At 35.8% G+C, this 20,444-nt stretch overlaps 2 protein-coding genes across 2 annotated transcripts in view; one reads left to right on the top strand and one right to left on the bottom strand.

Moving 5' to 3' along the window:
- The first annotated feature begins 2,480 nt into the window (after positions 1–2,480).
- The window catches only part of LOC132160265 (carcinoembryonic antigen-related cell adhesion molecule 3-like), a 387,492-nt gene continuing 369,528 nt past the window's right edge, over positions 2,481–20,444 (top strand). The window contains exons 1-3 of the mRNA XM_059570008.1: positions 2,481–2,756; positions 7,578–7,904; positions 8,262–8,597. Of these exons, the coding sequence (XP_059425991.1) occupies positions 2,711–2,756; positions 7,578–7,904; positions 8,262–8,597 (709 nt within the window). The 5' untranslated portion in view covers positions 2,481–2,710. The remainder of the gene's footprint in view (positions 2,757–7,577; positions 7,905–8,261; positions 8,598–20,444) is intronic.
- LOC132159255 (SLAM family member 5-like) overlaps positions 17,037–20,444 on the bottom strand; it is a 151,750-nt gene continuing 148,342 nt past the window's right edge. The window contains exons 4-5 of the mRNA XM_059568792.1: positions 17,704–18,294; positions 17,037–17,315 (exon numbers count right to left, since the gene is read on the bottom strand). Of these exons, the coding sequence (XP_059424775.1) occupies positions 18,095–18,294 (200 nt within the window). The 3' untranslated portion in view covers positions 17,037–17,315; positions 17,704–18,094. The remainder of the gene's footprint in view (positions 17,316–17,703; positions 18,295–20,444) is intronic.

Genomic DNA, 20,444 nt, shown 5'->3' with positions numbered 1-20,444 from the left:
TATTGAAAATAGAAGGGGACCTAGGACGGATCCTTGTGGCACTCCATATTTTACTGATGATAAATGAGATGACACCCCATTTAAGTAAACAAAATGGTAGCGATCGGACAGGTAGGATCTAAACCATCTTAGAGCCTGCCCTTGAATACCTGTATAGTTTTGTAATCGATCTATGAGTATGTCATGATGGTGTCGAACGCAGCACTAAGATCAAGTAAGACTAGAAATGAGATGCAGCCTTGATCTGACGCAAGAAGTAGGTCATTTGTAATTTTAACAAGTGCAGTTTCTGTGCTATGGTGGGGCCTAAAACCTGACTGAAATTCTTCATACAGATCATTTTTATGCAGGAAGGTGCTCAGTTGAGCAGACACAACTTTTTCTAAAATTTTAGACATAAATGGAAGATTTGAAATAGGCCTATAATTTGCCAGTACACTAGGATCTAGTGTTGGTTTCTTAATAAGAGGCTTGATAACCGCCAGCTTGAATGGTTTTGGGACGTGACCTAAAGATAACGACGAGTTAATGATATTGAGAAGCGGTTCTTCGGCTACAGGTAACAGCTCTTTTAGTAATTTAGTGGGTACAGGATCTAATAAACATGTTGTTGGTTTAGATACAGTGATAAGTTTATTTAGCTCTTCCTGTCCAGAAGACATTTGCTATATGGGATGAAGCTGGTCTAGAGTCAATATCGTTTGCTCCATGTAGTGGTAGTATCCCCAATTCCACCCTGGATAATAGATCAAGCGGAAATAGACGGAAATAGGCCCCACCTCTGTCACTTGATGGACAGGTTTCCATGTAGACGTTGGAAATTCAAATGCAAAAGGTATTGCGATTCCATTTGAGTTTTGACAGTTTACATGCACAGTGCAGAGAGAGTGAAAAGGCAAATGTGGTAATTAATATTGCTATTTAAATATGACAGGCTCATAGCTCGTAAGATATGGAAAACACAATTGCAAACAGACTTTGCATTTCCATTTTAAATTTGGCAGACACTGTGCGTTCACTTAATCGAAAATGAAAACGGTAATGCCTTTTTTCATGCCTTCAAACGGTTTGCATTTGCGTTTGGATTATGTCACATTTTATGCGTCCACAAATTGAAAACGCAATTGCAAATACAATTTGCAATGCCTTTTGAATAATATCCGCGATATTATTCCATAATTTACAGCAGAGATGATAGCTATTTCAATGGCACTAGAGTGGGTGTATGAAGTTAGACCGGATAAAGTAATAATATGTTCTGATTCAATGGCAGTCCTTTTGAGCTTACAATCATTGGAAACAAATAGAACTGACATATTAACTGAAATCATGATAAGGTTATACGGTTTACGACAGATAAGAATAATAATTAAATTTATGGGGTACCAGCACACGTGGGAATTCAAGGTAACAAGGAAGCAGACAAGATAGCCAAAGAATCAATTAAAATGAAAGAACCAAACATACACATTGCACTCAGTAGATCAGAAGGAAAACATTTAATTTCAGAAGCATGCAATAGGAAATGGCAGACAGTTTGGGACTCATGTCATACAGGTCGACACTATTACAAGGTTCAAAAAACCATAAAGAAAAGCAAAATAATTCACAACTTAAGTAGAAAAAAAACAAGTTATTTTCACACTTTTACGAACAGGACATTCAAATCTAAATCACACTTTACACATTATAGGGAAACATGACACCGGTCTATGTGATGTCTGTTCAGTAGAGGAAACTGTAGAGCATGTTATGCAGAAATGCAAGACATATGAAATACAAAGGAGGATTCTTAAGGAAGAGTTACAAGAGGTAGGATGCCAGGAATTTAATAAGTAGCTTATTAAATGATGGTCCAAATTCAAGAAAACAAATGCATGCAGTCATGAGATTTATTAAGAATATTGGTCTATATAATAGAAGGGTTATTCATTCTTTTCACACTCCATCACAGTAGGTGGTGGTATGCACCTTGGAAGTTGGTTCGCAACCCGCCTTTAAAATCAAAGAAGAAGAAGATATCATAAAGTCAACATGGCGGATGATGTCCCGAACGCATTCAACGCCTATATCAAGTACTCTTTTAACACTCCTTAAGTCAGGACTTATTGATATTAAGTATGCTATACCTACTCTGAGAGTATGCTCTTTCCGACGGAGCAGCGAGTTTTTTAATTTAGCTGGAGTTTAACTCTCCAGGACAGTTTGGACCCCAGTAACTGCACATGTGGGCTACAAACAACAAGAAAACGAGAAGGGCAAACCATGAAGTAACGTACATGAACGAAACAACCCGCTGCATCTTGAAACAGGTAAGTTATGCTACTTTTAAAATAACAATTTTAAGTTGATACGTTAAAATTGTAACAGAGTGCTGTACTCCGGTGTCATGCCAGTGTCGGCAAAACCGTTTGCGCGTTTATAATGATAATTACGGCAATTCTGGCAGTGGAAATGACTGTGTTTGTTTTTCTTCCGGTCAGCAAAATCCTCGGCAAGACACGTCACATGATTTTAACAGCAAAGGAAAAGCACGAATGATTCGATTTTAAAGTGAAATGTTATTTTTTTCAAAATAACCTAAGCTACCTAAGCTTCTTGTCGTGGAACAAAATCACTTTCACTTTCGTTTTTTTTGCGGGCAACAGCGCAGGGACAAAACACTTATTTCCATAGAAACTGCGTTAATTTTAAGTAGAAAGTGTTGAAAATGACGGCGTCTGTTTTGATCACATTGTGTGCTAGCTTCGTGGCTGGTAAGACATTTACATTTTTCAACTCTTTCTTCCAAAGCCTAAACCAGGGGTGTCAAACTCAAATCCTGGAGGACTGGAGCCCTACAGAGCTTTGTTTCAACCCTGCTACAACACACAATGTTTTTTTTTTTTTTTTCAAATGAGCCTGAAGGACTTGATTAGTTGAATCAAGTGTGTTTAATTAGGGTTGAATCTAAAGTCTGCAGGGCCCCGGCCCTCCAGGAACTGAGTTTGACACCCCTGACCTAAAGGATAAAACCATACAATGATATGCTATCCAACTAAATTAATGCACAATAATATGAACAGCTGCTGTTAACAAACAGAATTAGATAGGAAAAGAGAAACAGAAGAACTACTACAACTGACTTCAGACACAGCCTTAGATGAAATCAACTGAAATAAAATACATGAAATCTCTCAAGATCTGATTAAACAACCCCACAAACAGCATCACCAGCTCCACTTATTAATAACCAGACTGACTTTATTTCTGTCAGACGTCTACAGAAGATCTTACTGAGAATGAACTAAGGTTTAGATGTTGATTTATTGTTTCATTTGAAGTAACCATGTCAGAGATCAGTGTTTGCTTTAGTTGTGCTCTTGACCCTTGATTTCAGTCTTTGTGTTTTCTCTGGCTGTTATAATCGTGTGTTTTTAAAACATGTTTGTTATAACTCAAAAACCCAGAGAAAATACTAACAGGTATTGGTTGTTATGCAGCTTACTGGTGATGACAATCATCAATCATGAAGCTGACTGTTCATAGTTCAAAATCTGACTAAAGAGTGCTGTGTAATTAGTTCAGTTTATTTTAATGGAAGTCTCTGAAAGAGCTGGTGACTTTGTTGTAATCTGTTTACATAAAATTAGCGAACACTTTATGCACATACATCTTTCTTCCTTGGTAGCAATTAGTCACACACAGACATCAATGATCAGAATATGAACCTCAACAATGGTGACAAAAAAAAAAAAAAAACATGCTGCATGGCTCCCAGCATGCTCTGCTGCATTTCATTTTTATTATGGTCACCTTTGTTGAGGTTCATATGCTGATTGTAGATGTCTGTGGTGACTGATTGACACTATAGAAGACCAAAGTGTTTGGAAAGTAAGTCATATTAACTGATTATCACAGAATCAATGCTTTTTAGAATCACTTTTACTATATTATGTAACTAGTTACACAACCATTTCATCAAAGGTTACGGGGCAAACAGGTCAATGTTTGATGATTATCATCAACGGGTTAAGTATAAAATGCTAATGGCATTTTTTCTGGGCTTTTGAGATGCAACTAACATATTTCAGAAACATGTGGTTACAACAGCCAGAGAAAACACAAAGACTGAAGTCACGGGTCAAGAGACCAAGTAATACAAACACTGATCTCTAACATGGTTACTTCAAATGAAACAATAAATCAACATCTAAACCTTAGTTCATTCTCAATAAGATCTTCTGTAGACGTCTGACAGAAATAAAGTCAGTCAGGTTATTAATAAGTGGAGCTGGTGATGCTGTTTGTGAGGTTGTTTAATCAGATCTTGAGAGATTTCATGTATTTTATTTCAGTTGATTTCATCTAAGACTGTGTCTGAAGTCAGTTGTAGTAGTTCTTGTGTTTCTCTTTTCTTCAGTGATTCTGTTTGTTAACAGCAGCTGTTCATCACTAATTCACAATCAGCACTTAGTTAATCACTTAATTACTTGAATGCAAAGTTTTAAAACTTACATGGTTTAAATCAAGGCAATCTGTTTACTCAAACGGTTTGAGTTAAGTTTACTTGTCGGGTTTTACAGTGTAGCATATTTTTAAAACGTATTTAAATATAAAATGTATGTTTATTTGCAACGGTTATGTTAACAACAATAAAAAATAAAAAAAAACATTTATAACAGTAAAACAGCGACATCTGCTGACGGACACATGCTGCGCTGTCACAGGAACATCCCAGCTGAAGATAATGAGGAAATGTCGCTCCTTTAGCAAAGTGCATTCCTAACGACTACTTAATGGCACGCACATGCCCTACTCACTCCAAAGTCCCCACTTCAAGGGGATAGGGATGATCACTTACATTTGGAATTTGCCCAGGAACCGTTCGGTACCGGTACTAGTACCGGCACACCCCTAGTCAGTAACTAGTCAATATGTCTGTTTTCTTTCCTTGCTTTTGGGAAACGCAGCACTGTGTTTTAGGTTTGAGAACAGACATGACTGGCTCCACAACATTCGGAAGCAATAAATAATATATTAAGTAGTGATTGGTCATTCTTGAACGATTCGTTCCTTTTGAACGAATCTTTAATGTGACTCGGGAAAAACGAGTCGCCTCGGGAGTGATTCGTTCAGTCGCACATGCACAAAAATCTATAGGTTCTATACTGGAATTAGTCTAGTTCACCTGTTTTAGTCAATGCAGTCTGAGCCGGAAAGAGAATTGATTAGTTCATCTTTTTTTATTTGATTAATGCCAAGGTACCAAAGATAAAACTACAGAGAATGTCAATATTGCATACAAAGAAGTGGCATTACATGCAAAGCACAATTTACAAACATATGTAAACATAAAAATTAATAATACTAAACAAAAGCTTTAACAAAATGAATTAAAAAGATTAAACAGTATTAAAAAGATTAAACCGTTTTAACAGCCTTAAGATTTTTGGAAGATTAAATGGTTGGGATATACTGTTGAACTCTTTAAATAAAAATAAATTAAAAAAAAAAGTATAAAGGCTTTTGATGAGTGAATTTACTGTGGTGAATATGACATTTTGCAAGAAGTCATAGTTTAATAATAAAATATTCATTAATTTTGTCTTTTTGAATATTAAAGAAGCCAAAAAGTACATCCTCAAAAAGCAGAGAGAAACCCTGGAGCACACTGCGATGGATAACATTAGAATTCAATCCAAAATAGCTGTGTGTGAGGACAATCCCAAAAGATCAAAAAAAAAAAAGAACAGCTTGTGTCTATGTCTGCTTTAAACATTTTCTGTGTAATAATTTGAATGAGATTTCTCTAACCTTGTTAGTTATGTATTCTGAATCTGAAGACAGAGTCCATACTTTTTTCCAATCAATATGATCAAACACATATATCAAACACAAACACAGCTCCTTTTGAAAAAGCAATCTAATCTTATAGTTACGTGATGAAGGATGTGACAAAAAGCATAGTTTTCACTGGGATTTCAAATGGGTCTAAAGATAAAGATAAAGTGCTGGATGATCTAATGAGTCCCATAAAAGCAGAACAGCTCCTTTAGGAATTGCGTCCATGACAATGGAAAATTCTTTGAGAGTTACTGGAAAATTATATTTACATAAGAATTCTTCATATTTTAAAATAAGACCTTCCAAGTTAACTGGGAAACAACCAAAGAAATTTTCTCAAACAATTATTAAAAAAAGATTTTCTGTTATATAAAATGTCTTGATTGTTCCAAATGAAGTACCATTTATAAACTGTAAGAAGTAAAACGATACAATTTGAGACCAGAAAAGCAGTTACTGTAAGAGTAAATAATAATTATAATAATGACGATGATGATAATAATTATGACTATGCACGCGTTTGTAAGAAAGCATTTAAATTAATTTCTCTATCCAATGCTGTCACGTCAACTGACAAAAGAATGAACGATAGGTTAAAGCCTATTATACAGTCTATTTATTATTATTATTAACATTTTTAAATGATACAAACATTAAAACATTAAGGCAGTACACTTAAAGTCATAAAGAAAAAAAATTATAGTAATAATAGCTTATAGGTCTGTCACGTGATTAAGAAAACCCGAAAGACTCATGAGATGAACTAATCAGTTCTCTTTCCGGCTCAGACTGCATTGGTTAACTCAAACCCGAAGACTTGTCAGATAAGAGGTGAGGTGCAGTGCTAATCACAGACTGAAGAATCAGGTAAACAATTAATTAATCCGTTTATTATAGCTTTATAGTTTTGTATTGTTTGCAGTGTGATCAGCGTTTGCGTAAGTATTAGATGTGTTGAAGAAGTAACACGTAACGTTTTAATTACATTTTGCTAAAATGAACGAAATGACTTGGAAAAAAAGATTCGTTCATTTCGCTGAATGAGACTCAAAGGTCCGAGTCAGTAAAATGATCCGAACTTCCCATCACTAATATTAAGGCAATTCTAGTATTTCATGTGTGCTTAAAGCCTGCGAATCAATATTAAGAGCGCCACCCTCAGGCTAAATGACGCAAAAAGACATTAGACTGCTGACAATAGCATGTGTTTTGCGTTTAGATTAGGTATAAGGCTCATACAATGTTTATCACAAAATAAGACTCAGAATCTCAAGGTTATGTGAACTTTTATAAGAATATTGTTTTGTGGTCTACATGTAAACACTTGTTATTTGAAGTAGATGATTCAGGGAAGTACTATTATATATAAGAAAAAATATCCCTTTTAACATGTTGCATATTCTACATGGGTTATTTAGACATATCAGTAGAACTGTATGTGAATTATGATTTTGGTTATATGATGTTCATTATCTGAGATCATCCATGAGACTCATGTTTCTATCACTGATATTCTTCTGCTGTTTGTTTACATTTACATTTATGCATTCAGCAGACAAAAGCAGCTTACAGTGCACTTAGACTGTACATTTTTATCACCAGTTTGTGTGATCTTTGGGAATTGAACCCATGACCTTTTGTGCTGCTAACGCAATGCTCTAACACTGAGCCACTGGTTCAATGTTTCATTTTTACACCACTTTCCTAGATAATTTTATGTAACTTATAATAAATATTAATGTCGTCTTCAGGTGTGTCTGGTGTTTATACAGATGGAGTGTCAGTGTCAGTGAATGAGGGAGAATCAGTCACTCTATACACTGATGTTACAACAGTCCAACAGGAAAAGATTTCCTGGTATTTTAATGACATTAAACTTGCTGAAATCACTGGAGGTCAGAGTAAGATCTGTACAGATGTTCAGTGTGATGGGAGATTCAGAAGCAGACTGATACTGGATTATAAAAATGGATCTCTGACCATCAAAGACACCAGACCCAAAGACACTGGAGTTTATAAACTAAAGATCACGAAAAACAGCAGAGACCTTGAAAAGATCTTCTTTGTTACTGTTCATGGTGAGTCATTGCTTTTCAAATCAAGTACATCACACTATTTCTATCTTTTGCTGTAATGTGTCAGTAGGAAATATCAGTTAATTGTAATAAGTCTGAGCACAGTGTGGAGCACTGGCTGTTGTCAGACTCCTTGTGCAAACACAAATGTCACTGGATTATTAGAATTAATGTCAAAATGAATGTTTGGAAATGTAAACCTGCATATTGTACTCTCGTGAACATGGGACAGAGACTGACAATGACATTCCTTTTTCTTGGAGGGGGGGGGGGGGTCAACTCACAAACTTTCAAAGTTAAGCATTTAAAAAATTTTGGCAATTTTGTTTGGCTTATAATAACTGTTCATTCATTCTTCAGGTTTTTTCAGTACTGATACAGAAGAAGAGTCAGTGTTTGTGATGGAGGGAGATTCAGTCACTCTACACACTGATGTTAAAACAGACCAACAAGAAAAGATTAGATGGTATTATTATGACACTCGCATCGCTCAAATCACTGGAGATCTCAGTAATAGCTGTACAGATGTTCAGTGTAATGAAGGTGCTGAGAGATTGAGAGACAGACTGAAGCTGGATCATCAGACTGGATCTCTGACCATCATGAACACCAGAGACCCGGCTTCAGGACTTTATCGTCTACGTATCATCAGCAGCGACACCATCACTGAAAAGATCTTCTTTGTTGCTGTATATGGTGAGTCATTGGGCCCTATTTTAAGGATCTAAATGCAAAGTGTAAAGCGCGTGGCGCAGGTGCATGGTCTAAACGGATTGTCCCTATTCTCTTAATGAGTAATGGGTGTTTTTTGGGCGCAACGTGCAATAAACCAATCAGAGTCTCATCTTCCATTACCTTTAAGTGGCAGTTGCACTCGTGAAATGATGGATTTGCTATTTACACGGCAGAATTTGGCAAGCGCAAAGACGGAACGAGTCTCCGAGATGAAGCAGAGCTGCTCGTGTGCGAGCAAATAGACAGCCTATTCTGATGCGATGACTATCCATTATGACATGTAGGCATTTGTTTATATATATATATATATAATTAGCCTACTAAAAATTCTTATGCATTGCAATCCTTTATTTTTTTATATTTGTCATGTTTGTGTGCTGCTGTGCGTCCCTGTGTTTAAAAAGCAGCGTGTACACTCTTTAAATAACAATTAAAAAACAATTTAAAACAATTTAACAATTTACAACCCGAATTCCGGAAAAGTTGGGACGTTTTTTAAATTTTAATAAAATGAAAACTAAAGGAATTTCAAATCACATGAGCCAATATTTTATTCACAATAGAACATAGATAACGTAGCAAATGTTTAAACTGAGAAATTTTACACTTTTATCCACTTAATTAGCTCATTTAAAATTTAATGCCTGCTACAGGTCTCAAAAAAGTTGGCACGGGGGCAATAAATGGCTAAAAAAGCAAGCAGTTTTGAAAAGATTCAGCTGGGAGAACATCTAGTGATTAATTAAGTTAATTGATATCAGGTCTGTAACATGATTAGCTATAAAAGCTTTGTCTTAGAGAAGCAGAGTCTCTCAGAAGTAAAGATGGGCAGAGGCTCTCCAATCTGTGAAAGACTGCGTAAAAAAATTGTGGAAAACTTTAAAAACAATGTTCCTCAACGTCAAATTGCAAAGGCTTTGCAAATCTCACCATCTACAGTGCATAACATCATCAAAAGATTCAGAGAAACTGGAGAAATCTCTGTGCTTAAGGGACAAGGCCGGAGACCTTTATTGGATGCCCGTGGTCTTCGGGCTCTCAGACGACACTGCATCACTCATCGGCATGATTGTGTCAATGACATTACTAAATGGGCCCAGGAATACTTTCAGAAACCACTGTCGGTAAACACAATCCGCCGTGCCATCAGCAGATGCCAACTAAAGCTCTATCATGCAAAAAGGAAGCCATATGTGAACATGGTCCAGAAGCGCCGTCGTGTCCTGTGGGCCAAGGCTCATTTAAAATGGACTATTTCAAAGTGGAATAGTGTTTTATGGTCAGACGAGTCCAAATTTGACATTCTTGTTGGAAATCACGGACGCCGTGTCCTCCGGGATAAAGAGGAGGGAGACCTTCCAGCATGTTATCAGCGTTCAGTTCAAAAGCCAGCATCTCTGATGGTATGGGGGTGCATAAGTGCATACAGTAAGGGCAGCTTGCATGTTTTGGAAGGCTCTGTGAATGCTGAAAGGTATATAAAGGTTTTAGAGCAACATATGCTTCCCTCCAAACAACGTCTATTTCAGGGAAGGCCTTGTTTATTTCAGCAGGACAATGCAAAACCACATACTGCAGCTATAACAACAGCATGGCTTCGTCGTAGAAGAGTCCGGGTGCTAACCTGGCCTGCCTGCAGTCCAGATCTTTCACCTATAGAGAACATTTGGCGCATCATTAAACGAAAAATACGTCAAAGACGACCACGAACTCTTCAGCAGCTGGAAATCTATATAAGGCAAGAATGGGACCAAATTCCAACAGCAAAACTCCAGCAACTCATAGCCTCAATGCCCAGACGTCTTCAAACTGTTTTGAAAAGAAAAGGAGATGCTACACCATGGTAAACATGCCCCGTCCCAACTATTTTGAGACCTGTAGCAGAAATCAAAATAGAAATGAGCTCATTTTGTGCATAAAATTGTAAACTTTCTCAGTTTAAACATTTGCTATGTTATCTATGTTCTATTGTGAATAAAATATTGGCTCATGTGATTTGAAAGTCTTTTAGTTTTCATTTTATTAAAATTTAAAAAACGTCCCAACTTTTCCGGAATTCGGGTTGTAAAAAAAAAACAATTAAATTCAAAAAGTTTATTTGTATAGCGCTTTTTACGATACAATCATTGCAATGCAACTTTACAGAAAATTACATTGCTCAGAAAATTACAATATTTAGTTTGTGCATACGGCAGAAATTTCATAATGTCGTTACCAAGTTACCAAACTGATGACTAACACTATTAACAGCAATTTTGCAAAACTTGTAGCAAAATGTGGTAGTTCTGTATGTTGTCTCTGGGTTAGCATCATCTGGGGTCCTCTGAGGGTCAGCATCATCTCTTCTCAGGTGTTCTGGATCCAGACTGGAACTTGTGTAAATCCTATTTACCACGTGGCAAAACAGAGAAACAAATAATTAGCGTAATTAATTAGTTTAACCCAAACTAAATAATAAGAATGCGCATTTAATCAGATATAACTGCAGTCCAAAATTATGAGATGCATTATGTGAATGCTTGGCCAAAGAGTTGTGTTTTTAATCTAGATTTAAACAGAGAGAGTGTGTCTGAACCCCGAACATTATCAGGAAGGCTATTCCAGAGTTTGGGAGCCAAATGTGAAAAAGCTCTACCTCCTTTAGTGGACTTTGCTATCCTAGGAACTACCAAAAGTCCAGTGTTTTGTGACCTTAGGGAGCATGATGGATTGTAGCGTGGTAGAAGGCTAGTTAGGTATGCAGGAGCTAAACCATTTAGGGCCTTATAGGCAAGTAATGATAATTTGTAACTGATACGGAACTTAATAGGTAGCCAGTGCAGAGACTGTAAAATTGGGTTAATATGATCATATTTGCTTGACCTGGTAAGGACTCTAGCTGCTGCATTTTGGACTACCTGTAGCTTGTGTATTGAAGATGCAGGACAAGCACCTAGAAGTGCATTACAATAGTCCAGTCTAGAGGTCATGAAAGCATGAACTAGCTTTTCTGCATCAGAAACAGATAACATGTTTCGTAGCTTGGCAATGTTTCTAAGATGGAAGAATGCAGTTTTTGTGACATGGGAAATATGATTTTCAAAAGACAAGTTGTTGTCTAATATAACACCCAGATTTTTGACTTCAGATGAAGTAACAGTACATCCGTCTAGTTGCAAATTGTAATCTACAAGATTCTGTGTAGTATTTTTTTGTTCCAATAATTAATATCTCTGTCTTATCTGAATTTAATAGGAGAAAATTATTGGTCATCCAATCTTGTACATTTTTAACACACTCTGTTAGCTTAGATAATTGAGAAGTTTCATCTGGTCTCGTTGAGATATATAGTTGAGTCTCATCAGCATAACAGTGGAAGCTAATTCCGTATTTTCTAATAATATTACCAAGGGGCAACATTTATATTGAAAATAGAAGGGGACCTAGGACGGATCCTTGTGGCACTCCATATTTTACTGGTGATAAATGACATGACTCCCCATTTAAATAAACAAAGTGGTAGCAATCAGACAGGTTGTAGTTTTGTAATCTGTCTATGTCATGATCTATGGTGTCGAACACAGGACTAAGATCAAGTAAAACTAGTACTCAAAACTAACTGGTACTCATATTATTTTTAGTTCATCAGGAATTAGGGCTGGGCGATATACAAAAAAAAAAAGATATCTCTATTGTCAATTTTTTTGCGATATTCGATATATATCTCGATATGTTTGCATTTAAATAATAAAAAATAAAACATGATTTTCTTTTGCCCATTAAAAAAAAAAAAAAAAACATTTAGATTAAACAGCTAATTTAAGCAGTTAAAAAATCTAGACCAAGAGATCACTTGCTTTTTATTAATGAATACATGTAGGCCTATATGTAACTGAAGCAGTGCAAATTAAGTAACAGTTACAGAAAGTGCATTCTGTCAACTTTTTAGTTTATGCAATTCACAATTTAAACTATGCAACTGGGATAAGTATTTTATTTTAATTTAACAAGTTTTTAAGCTAAGAACACAAGTCTGTCAACTGTCTGTGGTTTTAAGAGAATCTCTGTGGCATGAAACTATGTTCCTACTGACACTAAAAACCCTCTTAGATGGGGAGCTAGTTGCTGAAGCACATAGCTATTTCTTATATATAAATATATATAAATGAATACCAAAGACTTTTGCATTCTCTCTGTCTATATTATGGAAACTGGTAAACATATCAGTGAAATTCCCCAATAGTAATTCCAAATGGCCATAGCCTATGTTTCTCTATTCAAACATCAGCGGTCGAGTAAGTGCATTTATTTTGCGATCACAAACGCAAACAATACAGTTGAGATCTCACGACAGAACACAGACCGGCTGAACGACGCTTTCATTAGATCGCTCAATTCCAGCTTGTTAGTGTTTTCAGATTATCGTCGGCGGCTCTTCCGCAATGAGGAGTGAGCACGTGCGCATGGTTGCCAGATTGCTTAAAATAAGCAAACACCGGGAGGAAAATGTATCCTTGTAACAGTGGAGCTCTGATTGGGAGATTTAAACTCTTGTTATCTGGCAACCGCTATCATTACAGCTCTCGTAGTAGAGGGGCGTAGAGCAGTTACAGGTTCCTTTTTTGAGCATTCGGCGCGTTCTTTTGGGAAAGTATGCTTGAATTTGAAATATTCGATATTCCCGATATATTCAAATTGTACATCGTCGTCAAAATTATTCCGATAGTATCGCTAATATTCGATATATCGCCCAGCCCTATCAGGAATCCAAAGTGCAGAGGATTTGATAAAAAATAATGCTACATTAATTGTGGATAAATGTTGGTTTCTAGATAAAGTAAAGAGGATTCCACAGTTCACTCATGTTATGAAGCGTTTTCCCCTCAGAAGAGTCCTTCAGCAGATGTTGGTTTGTGTTTCAGATGTTCCTGCAGCTGAACAAGATAAAATGAAGAGAAAGTCAGTGAAGAAGGGAGAATCTGTTACTTTAGATCCTGGTGAAGTTATAAACCTGAATTATTTGATGACATGGTATTTCAATGATACTCTCATCGCTGAAATCACTGGAGATCCCAATAAAACCTGTACAGATGGTCAGTGTGAAGCTCCTGATGGACGATTCAGAAACAGACTGAAGCTGGATCATCAGACTGGATCTCTGACCATCACAAACACCAGCACCACAGACTCTGGAGAATATAAACTACAGATGAACCGCAAAAGAATCAGTATCATAAGGAGCTTCAGTGTAATTGTCACTGGTGAGTATCATTAGTCACTCCATGCACATTCCTTTGCGGTTTTAGAAAACAGTTTGACATATGATAATCAACCTAGTGAAAGATTTCATTGTGGGCTCTTAGAAAGAGTTAGTTTTGGTTCAGTTTTAAAATATAACCGAGATCATCTTTTATCACCTTCCCTTATCAATGCTTATCACATTGAGTTGTATTACTTTATGAATTTTACAAGTCTATTGTTAGTAATGACAGAAATGCATAATATTAGTCAGTTGTCCTGTAAATGCTGCTGTCTCTTGTTGCTGTTTTACCTGCTGTTCCTCAGAAATCAACCAGATTTATGAAATAAATCAATATCATACTGGTGACCTAGATAGACGAGTGTAAATATCAGTCAAAGGCATTGCTAAAGTTGATTATTAGTCAGTCTCTAGAAATAATGATTGTGTGTCTTTATCCGTTCCAGATTCAGGAGTGTCTTCAGCTGCTAAAGGAGGAGTATTTGCTGTTATTGTTGTTATTGTTGTTCTGTTGTTTATGGCTGCAGCAGTTGCTGCTGTGGTTTACTATCGTCACAGGAAGTCTACACAAGGACGTAATGGCAAGCATTACATACAACTGATTTGACAAGATTAGATTTGTTCCAATTAATCGAAGTACTATATGCTTAATGTAATTTGTTGTTGTTGAAACAGGCATCATCAGGCTGCACAGTTACAATGAGGTAAGATACTCTTTCTGTCTGCAAACAAAACCCTGAATTTACGTATTGATTTCTGTGAGATCTACAAAAATCACAATTATAAGTCTGTCTGTCTGAGATTTCTGTGTGTGTGTAGTTTCATTCAGATATTATTACTTAGAAACACCAATATTAAAAAAATAATACTGTTAAAAGAATATGGTGGAAGTCTCTTTTAAATGTATTTGTCATATCATGTTATTGTCAAAAATATTATGACATTTTTGGATCTCTAGATTAATTTATGGTGTGATCAGCCATGATTAAAAGCTTTATGCAATCAGATTATTGCATTAATTTCCAATGGATTCTACATTTACATAAATATTATGAAATGCACTTGTTTCTGTTTCATAAAAAGGTTGTATCTGCAAGCAAGTCATGTACAGTAATATGTTAATGTTCATTCTACCTATAATCAGATGATGTTTTTGTTTCTTTTATCTGTTTATTATCTATAATTTGTGATTGTTACCTGCTACCTCCACTAGGTTTTTTGTGATTGTGGCTGAATCATCAAATCTGATCATTTGTTCTCTTGCAGGGGAATGGTGCACTACACTCAGAATGGGGTTTAACTGATGACTGCTGATAATGGGACGTCACAGTAGCAGTAGTTCATATTTGGGTGACTTGAAATGTAAGAGAGGAGCAGAAAAAGATCAGCTACAGAGAAGAGGTTCTATTCTGAAACAGTTCTGATGTTTGATGGCTTGTATTAAATGTTTTATATATGTATATTATTACAGTATTCTATTTTTTTTTCAACATGTTGAATTTTTTTTTTTTTTTGCTGCCAAGTTAAATGAATCAATGTAAATATAAAGTTTTGTTTTGTCAGTCTTCTTCAGGTATGTTTACATGTTTGGCTGTTGTATTTGTTCTTTTATTATTTTATAATATAATCACTGTGTGATTGAAATAATCACGTTCTCTATCACCTCATTCCAGGAAAGGAAAACGTACAGCAAGTATGTTTGACCCATGTTATAAACATCATCTAATGTTATTAAATGATTTTACACTTAGCTGATGCTTTTATCCAAAGCAACTTACAATTGCTATATATATATATATATATATATGTATGTGTGTGTGTGTGTCCGAGGTCGCACGCCTCTGGAGCAACTAGAGGTTAAGTGTCTTGCTCAGAGACACATTGGGGTTACACAGTGGATTCGAACCCGGGTCTCTCACACCAAAGGCATGTGACTTATCCACTGCGCCAACACCTCCCAACATGGTAGACTTCTGATTGTACAAACTTCCGAGATCAGATTTTTTGTATTATCCAAGTAAACAACATATTTCCATATAACAACTGTTTTGTACTGGAAATTAATGTGAATGTTTGTTTGCACATATGACACATGCTATTAAATATACTGTACTAACTGAGTTTGTAATTGAAATCTGTGTTTGTCATTAAATAGAAATACATATTATAGAAAAACACATTAAACTGTCACCATTAACATTTCAGGATTCAACCTTTGACCCAAGCAACAACTTAATCAGTTTAATCCTAGCAATATGAACACACGTGTATTAATATTGAATGAGGGTGAAGGCTGGAAAGGGGAATTCTTGGTTATGGCACTAGATGGTGCTCTAGTAAAGTAGGGTACACATGCTTGTCTTGAACACTTTTAATGGTTTAGTTCACCCAACGATGAGACTTCTGTCATTAATTGCTCAGCCACAAGTTGTTCCAAATCTGTAAGACATTTGTAGTCTTCTGAACACAAATTATTATATTTTTTTAAATGAAATCCAAGAGCTTTCTGACACTGCATGGACAGCAACACAACTGACACATTCATGGAAAATGATCAAAACTCATTGGGGACATCCCACACACCTCGTATGAAACTATTCCACAGCAGTGTTTTAGATCTGTGTGACATTACATCTCTACAGACCTTATTTCTAATAAATAGATAAAAGAATGGCGTGATGTCCAATACTGCATCTCTTATATGAAAGCATTTTGTTGTTGTCCACAATTTGTCATTATAGTGTTAATCATTGGATCTTAGTATCTGCTAGAAGGAGTTTAGATCATAGAGTGATCATTATGACTCTGGTCTAATGCTACAAGCCTACAAAGACATTGCAGTGACATTGGCAAAAGCAGAACAATGGGAAATAAAAATGCAACTAAATATAACTCGGATTTGGTATTTTTTGCAGTGAAGCTCCTTTTTCTAAAGCAGAAGTCAAATGGTTTCATATGAGCCAGAATGGAAAAAACAAAGAAAAGAACCATACACCACTGACACCTCAAACACACTCCCACACTGACACGCTAACATCTAGCAGATACAAGCTCATGCAGTACCTGTTTGTCCAACAGATAAACCACATATCTGTACAGATGTGAATCCACTGCTTTTGGTGAGCGTTCTGCCTCTACGTTTAGCAGTTCTTTTTTAATGATATTAACATACACTGTGTCTTTAAGAGTAACATGAGAATTCTCCTACTGGCCACAGTTAAAAGTCTTTGTACTACAAAACAAATACTTTGGAGGAGACCATTTCACGAATCCATCTTTAATTACATTGCTTCAGAATGATCCTGCTGTTAATCCTAAAGCTCTGAAACCGAGGTTGTTGAAGGAGATTTAAGAGTTCTTGTACTTGGGGAAGGATTTAAGTTTGATCATCTTCTCATGGCAATCGGTGCATACTCAACATGATCTTCCTTTTTAACATTCTGTGAAAAAACACACATACAATAAGAGATGAGTGAGAAGTATAAGACTGAACAAAGTGTGACCCTTTGAGCAGACAGAGATGCATTTGCTTTTGGACCGTCATGCAAACCAGAAGAAACGTGCATTGTGACTTTCATTTCATGAAGGCTTCAGTTTCCTGTGAGACTTTTTCTTCTAAAAATAAACATACACTGTTCACCGCTCAAAACAAACAGGTTCCGTCCACTTAAATTTGTAAAATGCAACACAATCTTTTTGTATTGACTACATGAAGCATGTTGTTTACAACTAACTGGACAGTGTATCTGTATTTGTGTGTAAAAAAAAAAAAACAGTCACATCAAATTCGGACTCAGTTTATGAATAATTATGAATAAATTCTCTCACCGATTTCTGTGCTGTTCTTTTGTGGAATGTGGGGTCAGCGTAAGTGATCTCTTCTTCACAAGTCTGGACTGTTTTAGTAAGAGCAACACCAACAGATACATTAAAACAACTAAACTCAATCTTAGCTGGATTCATTTCTTCATAACTTACAGTATGTGGTGTTAATATTAGGGCTATCGAAATGAAAACATTAATGTATGCATTTAAATATTTAGAAGTGCAACTTCTTAAAAAAGCATTAACAACTTTAATTTTAACTGTTCCACACAAACACACACACACACTGAGATGAGTAAAGAGCTGTGTTCATTGTCACATATATTTAGACATTCATGAGTTCCATCTACAGAAATTGCAAAAAAGCACATTAGTTGATGAGAATAATTGGCATTTAAATTTTGATTATGATAATTATCAATACATATTTATTAGCATTTGTTATAATACTTTTTAAAAGCAGTAGGTAACACTTGCCTTCTTGATCCCTTTTCCTGTGTCTTCTGTAGATGAAGAAGAACCCGACTGCAGCTAACATCAACAGAGATCCAGCAGCAGCAGAAACAGAGACCAACACTATCAGAGACACAGAGTCTGTAACAATAATCATTCATGTGAGTATAATCTACAACAGAAGACAGAGATCAACTCAGGGAATAAACTGCTGACACACCTTCACATGGTTGACAGAGTTTGCTGATGTCCAGATGTGTGGTCTGGTTTGTGATGGGATTGTTGATCACACAGCTGTAGCTGTTGTTCTCCTGATATTCCACCTCCAGAGGTAGAGAGAGACTGATGCTGAGATCAGACACACTGATGCTGGACAATAAACTGTTTCCTTTGTACCAGGAGAGAGTCACATGACCCACATTCACCACTGAACACAACAATGAACAATTCTGCTGTGATGATGAAGATGATGATGATGATGATGAAGATAATGATGAACAGTCTCTGGTAATGTTAGGAAGAGGCAGACAAGCTGCAAAACATGAGAATATACAGAAATCTGAATAAAGCAACACAATTATTTTCAGTTCTGAGTGCAGTGTGAGTTTTTAGTGTGTCAGTGGATTATGTAAATCTAAAATGAGAATATGAGAAGATCAGGACAAACAGTGGTTCTACTCACCGTAGACAGAAACACTAAATGTTTTTGATGAATATTTCACTCCATCTGTCTCTACTTTATAGAGTCCAGCGTGTTGAGTTGTGATGTTTGTGATGGTCAGAGATCCAGTCTGATGATCCAGCTTCAGTCTGTCTCTAAATCTCCCATCAGGAACATCAGATGTAGAGAAGATTTTAACTACAAGATCCATTTTTGGTCCAAAATACCAGATTATGTCTTCATGTTTATATTGTTCAGTAACATCAGTTTTTAGAGTGACAGAATCTCCTTCCATCACTGACACTGACTCTCCAAACAAACCTGATGAACATGAAGAGGTTTTATTACAGATTAAGTTTGTTTTATAAAGCCTGAAAACAGCTGCTATTGACATGTGAACTGAAGGAACATCACAACAGCAGCAGAGAGACAAATTAAAATGTCATGTGAACCAATCATTTGGTCTTTACTTTGTTTTAAAATTATCTGGAGCTAACTCAGTGTGTAAAATTGCATAATTTACTAAAAACAAAAACATGATATCTTCAGGATGAAAAGGAGACAAGGATTAAATATAAAAAAAGCCCATTATTTAAAAGCAGTATTTAAAGTTCATGCTTTCTGAGCCTCCATGCAGAGCACACTTACATTCACTGAAGAAATGTTTTAAAATTACTTTTATGACCTGCGGAAATTGTTCTAAGTTAGTAAAGCTCACAAAAATTACTCATCTGATGCAGAGAGCAGCAAAAGAAAAAAATCAATTTTGAACTGAAGCAGCTTAATTATTCTGAAATGAAAAGCAATTAAACAATGGAAATGATTTTATAACTTACCAATCGTACTCTGCCAGCAGAAACAGAACAAAACAAACATGTGAGACATTTCAGTTGTTCAGTGTCTGATCAAATAAAACTATTCACTAAAACCCTCAAGCTACAGTATAAGTGAAGCCACCCACGACTGAGTTTGACCCTCCTAGTTCTTATGCTGGATTTGCATATTGTATAATGTTATAGTTCTTCTGGCCCTTATTAAGACTGTTTTTAATTTCATTTTAACTGTATTTAATGCATGAAATTAATTTATTTTTTTATCAGTTAAACGTACACGTATTTTTAAAAGATAGTTCTCAGACTGTTAAATGTCTAAAAGTAGAAGAATAATGTTGAGTATTAGATTAACTATATTTCATAGAAAAAAAATGAGCCTAACTTGTAATTATAAAATTGTTGTATATATTTATGAGATTTTTGATTGCTGCGTGTGGAACCAATGTTAAAACAGTACCAGCTTTACAGAGGTTCAGCTTCTGAGTCAAACTGAAAACTGCTGCGGTTGGCTTGTTGTTGGACAAACATCTTGTAGATGAGAGAGTTTATTCACTGCATCTGCGTTTAGTTTGTAGGTGAAGAGTCTCTTCCTGTCCTGCAATTATGAGCATTTTAAGACCTTTTAATCTAACAATTACATGATTAACTTTTAGAGAAACAATAGCTACAGAATGATCGTAAGAATGACTTAGGATTTAGAATTTGAAGATGTTTTTTTTTTTTTTCAAATCTTGTATATACTGTATGTGGTTCGCTTAATAAAGGTATAACAGTTCCCTTTGTGTGCACACAGTAGT

Source organism: Carassius carassius, chromosome 16 (genome assembly GCF_963082965.1).
Source record: "Carassius carassius chromosome 16, fCarCar2.1, whole genome shotgun sequence".
Taxonomy (NCBI): domain Eukaryota; kingdom Metazoa; phylum Chordata; class Actinopteri; order Cypriniformes; family Cyprinidae; genus Carassius; species Carassius carassius.
This window is presented reverse-complemented; position numbering and strand designations above follow the sequence as displayed.